Consider the following 15,412-nt stretch of genomic DNA (forward strand, 5'->3'; position numbering starts at 1 on the left):
ATGAAACATATCAGTTTTTATGTTTTTGTATCACTTCTCCTAACAAATGTTATACTATGTACTATAATTATCATAACATTGCTGCTATGAAAATTTGCTATGTATTGTGTTTGTGGATGGTCTCCATGGTAAAAACTGTAGAACTGTAAAAGGAAACCAATAATTTTCTCACACTGCCTCAATTGTTTGTATTATACAGCTGGATTCTATATAAGTTAGACTGCTCATTAGAAGTGCTGTGCTGATTACTAGGGATCATTGCCTGTGCAAGTATAAACTCTAGAGCAATGACACTCATTTTTGCTCTTTTTCTGCTACTCATTCCATTAGTGGCTTTCAGCTCTACTACAGACTTTTCTAGCACTGATACCGAAACTGTTACTAATCCAGGTAGTACCACTTTGATAGAGTCCAGCACAGCAGATTTAATCACAAGCACAACAGGTACAACAGATTCAACCACAAGCACAACAGGTACAATAACAAGTACAACAGATTCAACCACTAGCATGACAAGTGCAACAGATTCAACCACAAGCACAACAGGTACAATAACAAGTACAACAGATTCAGCCACAAGCACGACAAGAACATCAAATTCAACCACTAGCACAACAGGTACAATAACAAGTACAATAAATTCAACCACAAGAACAACAGGTGCAAATACAAATGCAACAGCTGTAATCACAAACTCCACTTCTACAGTATACACATCTACATCCAGCATTACCCCTACAACTACACCTCTCTATCCTTCATGTAGTATTGTTACCAACAACGTCGTTCCAAACAATTTCCAACTAACCGTTTCTCCGGATGTGCTCAGTAGCAACAGCGTTTACACGGGTAAGCTGCATTATAATTTTACATATCTGTTTTAAAAAGCTGCTGATCTTAAAAGCTGAATTGACATAATTACTCTGGAATAATTATTATGTCCTATATAATGTGCATTATGGTAATGACATGTTACATTTTATGTTTATGAAGTAGCAATGAAGCAGTACAGATGACCCAGTGTTATCCCAAAATGGAAGTGGGCTTATCTTAAACCATCTTGCTTTAATAGCACCTAGAAAAGCAATCGAGTTTCCTTTCCATTTTCGAGAATGCCTTTGTGCACTGATTTGTAATTTCCCATTCAATTGAATTTTTATAGTCTATGATTAGAGCTGGGATGAAAATGGTCAGTTCATTCTGCTGTGTGGTGTGGTTGGACAATGCCCGGGAAAATATAAGGCCAAATTAGAAACGTGAATTGAGCAAAAAATGTTGTCCAAATGTGAATATGTAACTGAGAGGTTCACTAATTTCTTGTTAACTCTACAGACTGCTGTTTAAGGATTGAAAGTATGCTGTAAAAAAGTTTATTTGCTATTTTTTAGTGCAATCCATCAAACTAATGGGGTTCAATAAGTGAATTTCTTACTTTTTCTTTTACAACATTACCTCTTTTAGGCAACAAGAAACATTTGGTGAAAGCAGGGTTTATTTCTACCAAGTAGCATGATCCAGCGCTTGTCTAAAAAATTCACATAGGTTTCTATGTGAATATAGGGTGGCAGAAGACAGTCAGCACAATTAACACTCTCTGTGATGCCTGATAGTGTTTGTTGGCTGGGATAAACACAAGTTGACAGAGTTTAAACCTTTTTAAAACAGTACATTTTGTCATTTTGGTTCTAAAATGCATATGTTTAAAAATGAATGTAGATATTGTGGGCCTGATTCATTAAGGAATGTAAAGGTGGATATGTGCCGTATTGTGCATAAAAATTGCTCTGCGCTTCCCAAAAATGGACCATACGCCAGTGAACACAAGTGCATGCCATTTATCTTTGTACACAAAGGACACTCCCAACAAGGCACAATCTCAAGGGAAGAGCAGGGGATGGAAGGGATGTATGTATGCACATAGTCAATGCATAGTGAGTATGTGCCAAGGTTGAATGTACACACATCCGTCTTATTCAAGCTTTGGGCATCTCTCAGGTTCATAATATTCAGGAGTATCCCTTGCACCAGTTACACTTAGGATGTAAGTGCCGAGTGATAGTGATGATGGTCGCGAATGCGTCCTAGAACATGTGTTTACAATCAAGAGCAAATGTATAAATGCATTTTGTACAGTATCCATTAATAACCTCCTGATAAATGTATTTTGTGCAAAAAAAAAAAAAAAAGGAAAAACAAATAATTTTCCTTTTTTAATGTTTTTTCTCTAATGACAATATTATTAACAAGTGTTAATGCACTTCATAATGTTATCTTTTTTCTATGAGTTCTGATGGGACTTTATAAATGCATATGTATTGTACATGACCTGCAGTGAGTTTTTGTCTGGCTGCATACGGCAAGTGCGTTGTAGGCAGAACATACTTACACTCGTATTCAACTAGAAACATTTCTTGAGATCCTCTTGTTGTGGAATACGGGTGTAGCTGCAGTTTCCGTTCCTTTTTCAAAAAGGCAAATTACGTTTACTTTGCATTCCTTAATAAATCAGGACCGTGGGCCTGATTCATTAAGGATCTTAACTTGAGAAACTTCTTATTTCAGTCTCCTGGACAAAACCATGTTACAATGCAAGGGGTGCAAATTAGTATTATGTTTTGCACATAAGTTAAATACTGACTGTTTTTTCATGTAGCACACAAATATCAACTTTAAATTTCAGTGTACAAATAAGCTATCAAGTATTAGAAAAATAGTAGCTACATGAAAAAACAGTCAGTATTTAACTTATGTGCAGAACAGAATACTAATTTGCACCCCTTGCATTGTAACATGGTTTTGTCCAGGAGACTGAAATAAGAAGTTTCTCAAGTTAAGATCCTTAATGAATCAAGCCCGGTGTCTTTAAATTAGTTCTCTGGCTTGATTTGGCCTTTTGTATTCTCTGATTTTCTTGTGTTTTAAATTACAGTGAAAGTCAATGGAAGTGGAAATGCTACTATAATCTTACAGGCTAAATCTGGCACATCATTTGTGGGAAATTGGTCCAATGGAAATCACACATGTAGTGGAGGATCACCGTTGTTTGAGATGTGGCTTGATCCAAATAATGCTATATTGTTTGCATACTGGACATCACCCAGTAGTCTGAATCCTGTTGAAATAAGGTCAGTGTTACTGTAGGTGTTTTTACCTTTAATCTAACATTTTTATGAAGGTCTGCAAAGAACAACAAATTCAAACTATTCACACAGATGATAGCTGAATAATATAATAATAAATAGTTTGTTTTTAGGCACATTTCCTAACATTGCAATAAGGCGCACAATTTGCATTGAACTACAGCAGCACACACTTTGGGCCTGATTGAGTAAGAAATGTAAAGCTAAAAAAAAGGAGTAACTTGGGGACAGATTTATAGTTGGGGTAGGGCAGTGATGGCTAACCTGTGATACTTCAGGTGTTGTGAAACTACAAGTCCCAGTATGCTTATTGCTGGAAGGGTATGCTGGGACTTGTAGTTTCACAACACCTGGAGTGTCACAGGTTAGCCAACACTGGGGTAGGGCGATTAAATTTGATATTTTTTTTATACAGGGTTTGGGTTACTTTTAAAAATATGAAACTTTTAAACCTACTCTCTTATAGTTTCATTCAATAAAAAAATACACTTTTATAAAAACAAGATATATGGTGAAGTGGGGGCGCTTTATTAAGTGGAATATTTTAACTATTATGATTTTTTTTTTCCAGTGCTTACATCAAAGTGAATGATACCTCTAAACTTACCAAAATGTTGACTGCTGGTGAGTCCATGTTTCAAATTCATCATCATCATTATTGTTTATTTGTAACGTACCACAAATCTCTGCAACACTGTACAGTCAGTTACAAATCATATTAAGTATAAATACAAGTAAAAATAGAACAAGTATATAGATGATTGTTTTAAGGTGGTGACGATGTAAGATAAAAGGTGGAGAGGCCCTGCTTGTGACAGCTTTTTGTCTAGATCAGTGAGAGGCAACCTATTTGATATTCTCCAGGGGCCCCACAAAGAGAAAGGTAGGTCCACACTAGAAAAGCACTCTGCAGGGGCCACAAGGATAGCACACATTACTTTTAATCTCCGTAATAAAAACAACCCAATACATGTAATCAAAGAAAGAGAGTCACATATCTGTAATAATATATTAGGAGACCTTTTAAACAAGTGTTATAAGCTATATCAAACAAACCTGACAATAATACATGTAGGGGTTGGGGACATCAGGTGAAGGCTGGGAGGACCACATGCAGCTCTAGGGCTGACTGTTGCTCCATTCCTAGTTTAGCGGGAGAAGGCGATGCTGAGACAATAGGAGCTAGTGGGTCTTGAAGTGAATATGGGACTGTAGCTGGTAGAGCATACAATAGAGAGGGGATAGTATCAGATAGGGGTTGGGAAGGCTAAAAAGAGGCATTTGAGAAAGTGCTTGAAAGATTGAAGGATGAAAGTTTCAAATGTTATGTTTTCTATGTGTATGTAATTGTAGTTAGAAGAGACCGCACTAGGTAGTTATTTTCTACACCCCCTTATATTTATATTAACATCTCAAATAACTGTACGTTCAGGGTAGTGATGAAGTTCACTCCCTGAAGGGTACACCTGAATCACAAATAATTTACAAAAGACCAAAAAAGAAAGAGAGAAGTGTATATTATGGCACTCCGGGGTGTAATAAAATTTAAAATATGTCCAATTTTTTATTGGTATATATTAAAAATAGATAAATCCTCCTGGTTTTATTTTAGAAAGTAGCAAAATATTGGTTAAAAATCAAATAGCAAAGTTGTGTGTGTGTTATTTATACAGACAATGATTAAAATGGCAGTTTTATTCTGCACAGAGTAAAACAGAGCTTTTCAGAGCTTGTTTAATTGCCCCATTTTGCCGTCGCCATAGGAAGTAGGGCATTTACATAGCTTTACTCTGTGTTATGAGATAATAATGAACTTTTCCTACCCATACAAGGACTTGAATTCTCCACCACCTCTGAGATGCCAGAGATCGGGTTACACCCTTAATGCTTATAATTGGACACTTTTTGCACTTTTCATTTGCACTTCTGTGGATAAATGCATATCTCCCAACATTTAGGCATGCAAAATTGGGACAAAATAAACCCTACTCACAATAAGCCCAAAGCCCGTCCTGATTCATCCAGGCATGGACACAGTTTGGAGGTATGAAAATTAATTTCTAGACACATTGCAACAAATATAAATAAATATTATTGACACACAAAAGTGGTGCTTATAATAAAGACTAGAGGCCTGATTCATTAAGGATCTTAACTTGAGAAACTTCTTATATCAGTCTCCTGGACAAAACCATGTTACAAAGCAAGGGGTGCAAATTAGGATTTTGTTTTGCACATAAGTTAAATACTGACTGTTTTTTCATGTAGCACACAAATATCAACTTTAAATTTCAGTGTACAAATAAGCTATCAAGTATTTGTGTGCTACATAAAAAAAACAGTCAGTATTTAACTTATGTGCAAAACAGAATACTTATTTGCACCCTTTGCATTGTAACATGGTTTTGTCCAGGAGACTGAAATAAGAAGTTTCTCAAGTTAATATCCTTAATGAATCAGGCCCTAGAGGTATATTTACTAAACTGCGGGTTTGAAAAAGTGGAGATGTTGCCTATAGCAGCCAATCAGATTATAGCTGTCATTTTGTAGAATGCACTAATTAAAGGAAACCTAGAATCTGATTGGTTGCTATAGGCAACATCTCCACTTTTTCAACCCCCTAGTTTAGTAAATATACCCCCAGGTGCACATTGCTTTTTGCAGCAGTGTTTCCAACAGTCAGTGAAGTGTACATGCACTTTGATGTGCACTAAACGGACAAGCATACACACTTATCCACTTAGAGAAGCATTGTGGGTTTGGTGATTTTGCGATGCATAAATAACCTTTATAAAGACAGTCATTCTACATGTTATAAAGCATTGAAGGACCAGCCTATATTGTGCTGTGCAATGTGTATCATTGTGTGTCATTCCATTAATCAGTTTGTATGTCCGTCAAATGTTAATCCATTTGGAACTCAAAGAGAAGAACTGCTACTGTGGATGAGTAACTAACACAAAACTACCTTTCATTGTCTGAAATCCAGTCCAGTCCAGCCCAGCCCAGTCCAGGCTCAAAAAAGGTTTAATTTATCATCTTAAAAAACATGGTATCATGAAAAATAAATACATTAATGAAAAATATATTAACAATAGTAGAGAAATAAAAGTAACTCACTTTGCTTCCTGTAACTTCCTCTCTGCCATACGTGTTTCCTGATTTTTTTTTGTTTGCTTATATATTACAGCCACAACCAACGCACCACCTGTCACAACCAACAAAGCAGGATCTACAAATCGGCCAATCTCTGTGTGTATGGATCTAACCAAGGCGCTCATCATGATCATTATAACCACAAAGTTGTTATCATAAACTGAAAAAGTTAAAGTCATACTTACTTGAACATAGAATGTAAGCTGTAAATAATAGGCCTTAGAACTAAATATGTATTAGATGCCCACAAAATTAAATTATTTACTCCCTTTGAAACAGTTTTAAGTCCTGGGCAACTGTCTTGAGATTGTGTTATTTACCTTCAGATTCATTTTGCATGTGTTATTAAGTATGAAAAGTGTATTTCAATATACTGATGAAGATTTGTGTCATTGGTGGTGGACTATTTATTATTTATATCTTATCGCATTTATAAATCAAACATTTAACAAAATTAGCTGAAATGCACAGCGCCAGCAAAATCGATATACCATTCATTCCTACGGTAGTCTTACTACAGACTTCTTTCACCTGCAGAGATAACTCTCACTACAGCAAACGATATCTCCTCCTTTCTCAAGCCTGCCATAGAATAAAGTGTACAAGCATGAAATGGTTGCCCATTTTCCGTTTTCTTCCCCATAGCTTTTGTCAGGGACAGGGGACGGCTGGCAAATTTTAGCCCGGATGGCAAGACTCGACTCAGCTGCCTATGTTAATGGAATAAAATGCAAGTGGCCCAGTGACCCAGCCCAAGGTAGCCCACTATGGGACCGACCCGGAGGGCAGATACCCCTCTACCCCCCCCCCCAGCTCAGCCTTCCCCATGTCAGGGATATGAGGAATGTAAATGGAAAAAAACCCCTAAAATTTGCAGTGTATTTCTCTGCCAGATGTCTCTGAAGACATGAAGGGGAGGCGAGGGGCAAAATAGGACCTATATACTTACTGCTTTTAATGCACATGCACTTTTGCCACTACCAAATACCACAGCAGCTAAAACAAACATTATTTTACACCAATATAACATAAGTGTCTTATTGTCAGATGGTATCTGAAAAAAATTCTTATTTAATTTAATTTATGAGTTTAGAAAATAATTGCATATACCTTATTTGGAATAATATTTTATTAGTTTTTTGTTATAGGGGTCATTTGTGCGATCTTACTGTTATTCTCAATGTGTTTATCATACAATATTTACTGTAAGTCACTACATTCATGATAAATGTATAAAATAAGTTTGTTGTTAGTGGCCATTTTTAGCTTCTCTGCATGATTAATCATTTCGTATTATTTAATGTATATGTATTTGTATTGAAGTGTGAGAATTAAAATAAATATTTTAATTACTTTCTGGGAACTGGTCTACTATTTGAGTACATAACATCTGTATTTTCTTTTCCTAAACGTTGCCTATCAATACACCCACGGAGCCATCTGGCAAAACACACTCAGAACTAGACCCAGGCCCGGCACTTCCATTAGGCAAGGTTAGGCAGTTGCTTAGGGCGCCGAGCTCTGGAGGGCGACACAGAATTAAAAAGCATTTATTGGTGTAGTTTAAAACTGTGCGGCGACCGCTAAGCATACCTTCCACGGCCGTTGCACAGCTTCAAATAGATTCACAGGGAGGGGGGGGGGCTATGGCTCACCACCGCCGCCCTCCCCTCCAACAGCTGATGGGGCGCTCTGTCTCCTCCCCTCCATTCTCCACTCACTGACTGTCGGGCGTGACATCATCATCACGGCCCGACAGTGTCAGTGAGGGACGGCAGAGAGGACCAGCTTTATGGAGCCAAGGTAAGGAAAGACGCTGGGGGGGTGGATTTTGACATTGTGCCTAGGGCGCCAAGGACCCTAGCACCGGCCCTGACTAGACCCAGTCATTACGTTGTGCTTAGCACACTGCAGCAGATCACTTTTTATCATTGACTGGCAACCCTCACATATCATGTGGTCCCATAACCCAAGGCCACTCTAGGTAGGGATGCATAAAAACTGAACACACACTTTTAAAAGTCTGAACTTTTCCCCACCAGTCACACTGCCCCTCACCTTCCTGGTTTCTGTTGATTCCCCTGATCCCACGGGAGCTGTCTGTGTTGGTTTCTTTCAAAGGAGGCTGGCTTGCACATTTATGATAGGAAGGGGAGGATGATTCAGACTAGAGCTGATCCGTGTTCCATCTGTAATAAGGTGGCTGGTCCCTGGCAGGGCCATCTTAACAACATTATGGGCCCCCGGGCAAAGCAGTGCACCGGGCCCCTATATATAGATATATAGATGTATACAGATACAGATATAGATATAGATATAGATATAGATATAGATATAGATATAGAGAGATAGAGATAGATAGTGACCCTTGTAGGTTTTTTTTGCAGGTTTTTTTCTTTTGCAGGATTATTTTTTCTCATTAAGAGCCGTGCCTATGGGGCCCCATTGCCCGTGGGGCCCCCGGGCAGCTGCCCATCGTGCCCAATGGAAAAGATGGCCCTGGTCCCTGGGGCCAGCCGCAGAGAAGTAGACTAATGTCAAGCTCCATTGTTCAATGACAAGCTCCTATCTGCCCCCTAATTCCTCATTTGCCCTGCTGGTATAAAATATATAAACTGTTTATTTTTTAAAAAGTCATCAGGTGGCTCAATTACGCCACCATACTACAGGGAATAATCCGACCATGCCCTATGGACAATCCAACCATGGTATCAGGGTTGCCAAGGCTGAAATTAAGGCTTCATCATTAGAGCCTATATTTTATTTCTGGAGATAATAACAAGAGCTATAGAAACATATCAAATACATATATGTAGGTTATACTTGTTCTGAAATGTACTTAATAAATTAACTAGGTCTGTCTTGGCAATTAACAGAGGGAGTAATAATATAATGGTAGCATACTACAGTGACTCAAAATTGAAATGGTTCCGTGCACCAAAACCACTCTTTGTATGCGACCTGGTCAAAAGATACGTGAAACTGGTGCTGCCCCTATAATCTAAACTACTTTAAATATACAAAACCAAACTTATATAACCAAAGGGTATATCTGGCTAAGAAGAAGGAGGCTCTGAAATAAATTAGATCTGCAAAGGCTTGGACTGAAAATGGTATTGTTACGGAAAACAACTTTGTTGGATATGTAAGTTAGCAGAGAAAAACAAAACAAAGAAAGGAAAGACTAGATGGAGTTAGAAAATCTCATAGAGAGATGAGTGAGATATAAGTGCATATCAGATCAGATCATCTAAATAAATATTTCTGTTCAATACTTATAGTAGAAGGAGAAGGAATGGAGCCTCAACTAAGTAGTAGTAATATTGATGCAAAGAGGGTAGAAGGAAATTAGTCCATTTGCAGTGGAGTAAAGCTCAACAGAAGTCTCAAAACTGATAGTAGACAAGTCAGTTAGACGATACAGTGCATTGCTGGGCCCGATAGCTAAGTTTGGCAAGTAGTTCCATCTCTATCTCAGCCTGAGTCGACTCCACCATTTCCTCACAGAATTTGACAAGACACTTTTCAAATACGGCCATTTACCCCTGATCCTCTTCCCTGGATTGGTACAATTATTATATTGACGAAACCGGGCAAACCACTAAATGGTGTATAATCTAAGGGCTACTATATATGGAACATACTTTGATTTATAATTACAAACAACTGCAAAATAGATTTTATATATATATATATATATATATATATATATATATATATATATATATATAACCATTTTGCTGCAAGTCAAATAAATCTATTTTTGATACAAAACTTACAAAATTCCTTTAGAAGCCTGTGTCCATTAATATATGTACTGGTGTGGCTTCTAAAGATCAACCTGGTGTGATAATATTTCCTTTGTGTGTGTCTGTGGTCCAGTATAGGCGGCAAAGGATTCCTTGGTCTTTCATTAGTGTTGCTAACTCCAGGACACTACCCCACAAACAGCCTACAGTAGTTAGACCAAGATGAAGGCGCTGTGTGATACTGAATATGTGGTAAAGAGTCTATTTGCAGATAGGACACACAAAGACTAGTACTCACACCTTAGCTGGGGAAAGGGGGTGTTACAGGAATTGTCAGCTTAGTTGTAGAAATGCAGTTTGTCACCAAATGAGTTCGATATCCCCTTAATTATCCTGACCCTCATTTCTCACAAAAATGTGGAGCACAAGAACATATACTTTTTATTGTTCTGTAAATGTTGCCCAGCTCACCAGAGTACAAATACAGGGCCTGATTCATTAAAGAAAGTAATGCAAAAAAAAAAAAGTAACTTTGAACCTTGGTAAAACCATGTTGTATTGGAGACAGAGGTAAATTTTAAATGTGAGGACAGATTAATAATTGGGGTAAAGCATGTCCTAGGTCAACTTTTAATGTCAGCGGCCTACATGAAAAACAGCCAGTATTTTCCTTATGTACAAAATAATAATCTCATTTGCACCCCTTGCATTACAACATGGTTTTGTCAAGGTTCAAATTTACTCATTTTTTCACTTTCTTTTCCTTAATGAATCAGGACCGCAGTGTCTAATTACATATAGATAAGGGAACATTGTACCCATACCTATATAGGAGACGTTTTTATTATATGATACTCATTGTAAATATGTATATTGTTTATTTTATATTGTTGATATTACAGTGAAGCTATTATTCATTGTTATTAAATTGAAGCCAGGTGGGTAATGATCAGGTTCCAGGATACAGGTGAGGGGGCTGTATCCTGTATCATTCTCCCCCTCCTTTCTCTACAGGAAGTCCTGAACAGCTGAAAACTAGGCTTGGCTGAAAAAGCTTCCAATGGGTTAATTTCAGGAGGGGATTACTGTTATTCTATATCTGGAGGTAGGGAAAGCCAATTAGCATCTATTGTCTTACACAGGACTGGGCCAAACATTCTGTCAGGGGCACAGCAGAGGAGCCACTGTAGAAGGACAGCTCATCTCCACTCCTCCTTCAAACCCCTGATCCAGCACCCACCAATGTTAAAGAGGGAGAGAGCCAGGGGTTTGCCCAAGGAGGGGAAAGCACTGTGGAAATTTGATTCTGGATATAAGGAACCACTCCAGTGGAGGAGGGATGTTCATTATGAGGCTTGATTCAATGAAGATGCAGGGTGGCTGGTGCTGAGTTTCCTTTCTCTACCAGTAGACTACACCTGTAGCTGAGTGAAATCAATGGGTTTTTGGATTCTGCAAGTCAGGACAATCAGGTGACTGTAACTCCTTAAACTAGTGGGATAAGATAATGTGGTAAACCTGTCTGGCATTTATTTACTGTGTATATAATTTTCTAGTGGTTGTTTTTTATTACAATAAATGTATTGTTGTACTTTCTAACTACATTTGCCCGAGTAGTTATAAGAGCCCTAGAAGGTATTGGGAAGACTTACCTGGCATAGTAAGGCACCCTTGGGTGGCCAGCCCACATGAAGTGGGTAGAATTAAGCCAGATAAACCCAGTATCCTCACACAGTGGTATATGACTTTAGTTGACACAAAGCATAATTTAACTCTAATATGGTATTTCCAGACACTAGTAATGAACCAGCATTGCCACATGTATTCTAATGTGTATCTAGTCTTCACCAGGGGCCCCTGCAAGGAGGCAATGGGTTTTGCTGTAATATATCCAAAGGTCACAGCTGCCAGACTTACCCTACGAGACTGATGCTCATAAATGACATGCAGTAGGTGACAGGCAGCACAAATTCGGAGTCAATGTCCAAACCATAGGTCACAGTCACTAGGAAACATAGAGGGTCAGAAAATAGCAGTAGTTAACAACAGGTATTATTATTATTATTATTATTATTATTATTATTATTATTATTATTATCGTAGATTTGTAAGGCGCCACAGTGCTCCGCAACATCGTACAGTAGGGAAAAGAGAACATACATAAAACGGACATACACGATAGACAAAATAAATACAGACATGAAAACAAAGGGTATGGAGAACCCTGCTCATTAGAGAGCTTACATTTTAAGTGGAAGAGGGCACAGCTGAAACAAGAGGAGCAAATGTGGTTCAGAGTGGAGATTGTAACAGTTGTGAGGGTGCATTAGTGTGAATAGTGTTATCGGTGATAAGGTCATCTCTAAAGAAAGAGATGGGGTAGTGGTTAGCACTTCTGCCTTACAGCACTGGGGTCATGAGATCAATTCCCAACCATGGCCTTACCTGTGGTAGGTTAATTAGCTTCTAACAAATTGACCCTAGTCTGTCTGTCTGTCTGTGTGTGTGTGTGTGTGTGTGTGTGTTAGGGAATTTAAACTGTAAGCCCCAATGGGGCAGGGACTGATGTGAGTGAGTTCTCTGTACAGCGCTGAGGATTTAGTGGCGCTATATAAATAAATGGTGATGATGATGATGGGTTTTCAAAGATACTCTAAAGGTTTGAAGACTGTGGAAGCAGCACAGGAGAAGTCTTGTAGGCAATCAGGTAACCAGAAGTAGTCACAGGTACAGACCTATGTCTGGGTCAAGCACATGTTACCTGTTCATCAGGACAGGATAATCACTTTGGTTTTGGTTTTGGATCTGGATTAACATAATTTTTTTGTTTTGGTTTTGGCAAAACCGCCCTCGTGTGTTTTGGTTTTGATTTTAGTTTTGGAACTGTATTTTTTAGAGAAATAGCTAAAATGTGCTAAAATCACATAACTTTGCTAGTTTTTTGTTCCTACATTATTATTAACCTCAATAACACTAATTTCAAGTCATTTGCAGTCAATTTTGACCACCTCACAGGTCACAATATTATTTTCATACACTTTAAAACAAAGACTGCAGCAGTTCTTGCCAGTGATAAGAAAGTCATTGTTATGCCTGGGCATAAGACCAAGAAATCCACCTCTTATGTGTGCAACTATTTTACCCAAATTCTGACAACAGTTGTCTAGCTATTTGTAGCATTGTAAAGCCACAGTTAGTAGAGGTAGGGACCTTAACCATCTAGGGTCCTCATCCATGTTACGCCATTTAAAGCTCTTGGGAAAATCAGAAACTTATGCTAAAAATATAACAACAAGCAGTCCAACATCATCTACCTCCCTTCTCTCATCTAGATCCACGCACCTGCCATCTACACCCCCAACACCTTCATCATCAATATCCTCACAAGTGCTGGGAGTTAGTCCTGCATCCAAGTTGCTAATGCGGGATCTTCAACCCAGAAGCAGACCAAGAAGAAGACTACTAGTAGTTTACAACAATTGACTGTTAAACAATCCTTAGCAAGTGTGAAAGCTATCACCCAGTCGCAAAGTGGATCACAGATTGCATGGAGACTATACTAGTATCTGCGTCCAATCTCCACTATTAATGCAGATGGTGTTAGACAATTACTTGAGGTCTTGTGTCCCCATTACCCAATTCCATCATGACACCATTTTACTAGAAAAGCTATTCCTCACCTCTCCCAGAAGGTTCGTAAAAATGCAATTATTGGGCTACAAAATGCCATTCTACCCACTGTACACTTAACCACAGATATGTGGACATGCAGAACTGGGCAAAGATTATATGACTGTGACAGCCCACTGGGTTGGTGATTCGCCTTCACCAGCAGGAACAGCAGCAGCATATACCCAAGTACGTCACATTTTTAGGAGGCAGGCTACTCTGTGTATCATCTGCTTCACTAAGAGGCATATTATTAATTATTATTATTATACCATCTACCCAAGGGTAGATGGTATCCCGATTGAGGTATATAAGCAATATAGACAGTTCCCTGCACCCAAAATGCTTGAGTATGACTCCCGATTTCTGGAGAGCGGCTTACTCCCCTCCTCTGTGTCTGATTATCCTTATACTTAAACAGAGCAAAGATGCTTTGTATTTGGATTCATACCGCCCCATTTCCTTGATCCACGCTGATCAAAAATGTTATCCATTAGGCTCAATAGGTTCATCCACGAAGTCGTCCACCCAGACCAGGCGGGAGTTATGCCGGGCAAGTCCACACTTACCAACCTCAGATGATTGTTTATGCAGATTCAGAGGGCCCGGTAGGTGGTGGAGAGGGCAGTGGTTGTGGTCCTGGATGTAACCAAGGCCTTTGGCTCAGTCGACTGGGCCTATCTCTTGCAGGTGCTTGAAAATGTTGCCGTTGGACCCTGGTTTCTCAGCCATGTCCGGCTGCTATACCACCCTCCTGTTTGGTCTACGTTGGGGGACTCGTCAGGGCTGTCCACTATCGCCAGCTCTGTCTACCTTGGCGATTGAACCTTTGGCATGTATAATCCGCTCCCATACTAACATCACAGGAATTGGGATACTAAAAGTCACGGACCACATAACATTGTATGCAGACAAAATGCTGGTCTTCCTGGAGGACCTTGATAGGTCTTAGACTCTCTTTTTAGCGGTGATGGAGGGGTTCAGCACTTTCTCGGGCCTTAAGATCAATTGGAACAAATCATTGGTGTTTCCACTTTGGCTGGCAGCCTCCGCCTGGGGTGAACAATGTATCATGTCCGTCACTGCTGTGGACCTCCAGGTTCAATAATTTGGGCACTTGGGTTGCGTCCGATTATATGGAACTTAATAATGTCCCGATTACTGATTATCTTAAAAATAAATCCCATACCTGGCAGAAACTCCTTCTCACGGTTACTGGTAGGAATAACCTTATAAAAATGGTTTTACAGACGAAATATCTATATCCCTTACAATACTCCCCTATATATTTACCACTTCATGTGTTTCAAAGAATGAACAAGTATATAATGTCGCTGGTCTGGGGGGGATAGAGAGCGAGCGTATGCTTTAATACCTGCAGGAATAAAAAACTCAGGAGGGCTGGAGCTCCCTCTTTCCAGCAAATACACTTCTACATGGTGCATAGAGTATATATGACCCCAACCAGGCTGTGCGGGATGGGTCAACATGATAATCCTGAGTGCCATAGATGCAGGGCCACCTCTGTAACTTTCTGGCATTTGTTATGGATGTGCCCAGTTGTCCAGACTTTTGGGGTTAAGGTGTGGTCCTGCATCTCTTCCACGATTCCTGGCTCCCCTCAACTGTGTCCCAAGGTTTGCTTATTTGGCATCACACACGAGGAGAGCCTAGGCAACCCGCTCTTTAAATTTATAT

The 15,412-nt window shown here is 39.1% G+C and overlaps 1 protein-coding gene across 1 annotated transcript; it reads left to right on the forward strand.

The window, feature by feature from the left end:
* The first annotated feature begins 287 nt into the window (after positions 1 to 287).
* On the forward strand, positions 288 to 6,789 carry LOC142106631 (uncharacterized). The gene is made up of 4 exons (XM_075189627.1): positions 288 to 849; positions 2,930 to 3,125; positions 3,712 to 3,764; positions 6,331 to 6,789. The coding sequence occupies exons 1-4, from the start codon at positions 288 to 290 to the stop codon at positions 6,453 to 6,455; spliced, it is 936 nt and encodes a 311-aa protein (XP_075045728.1). The 3' UTR covers positions 6,456 to 6,789.
* The last annotated feature ends 8,623 nt before the right edge of the window (positions 6,790 to 15,412 follow it).

Source organism: Mixophyes fleayi, chromosome 11, assembly GCF_038048845.1.
Source record: "Mixophyes fleayi isolate aMixFle1 chromosome 11, aMixFle1.hap1, whole genome shotgun sequence".
Taxonomy (NCBI): Eukaryota; Metazoa; Chordata; class Amphibia; order Anura; family Limnodynastidae; genus Mixophyes; species Mixophyes fleayi.

What these genes read in the sequence shown, in the direction of transcription:
- LOC142106631 (XM_075189627.1), top strand. Translation starts at nt 288, where the DNA reads ATGACACTCATTTTTGCTCTTTTTCTGCTACTCATTCCATTAGTGGCT. An exon ending in TAGCAACAGCGTTTACACGG is followed by an intron (nt 850 to 2,929) that starts GTAAGCTGCATT and finishes TTTAAATTACAG; the next exon opens with TGAAAGTCAATGGAAGTGGA. An exon ending in CTGAATCCTGTTGAAATAAG is followed by an intron (nt 3,126 to 3,711) that starts GTCAGTGTTACT and finishes TTTTTTTTCCAG; the next exon opens with TGCTTACATCAAAGTGAATG.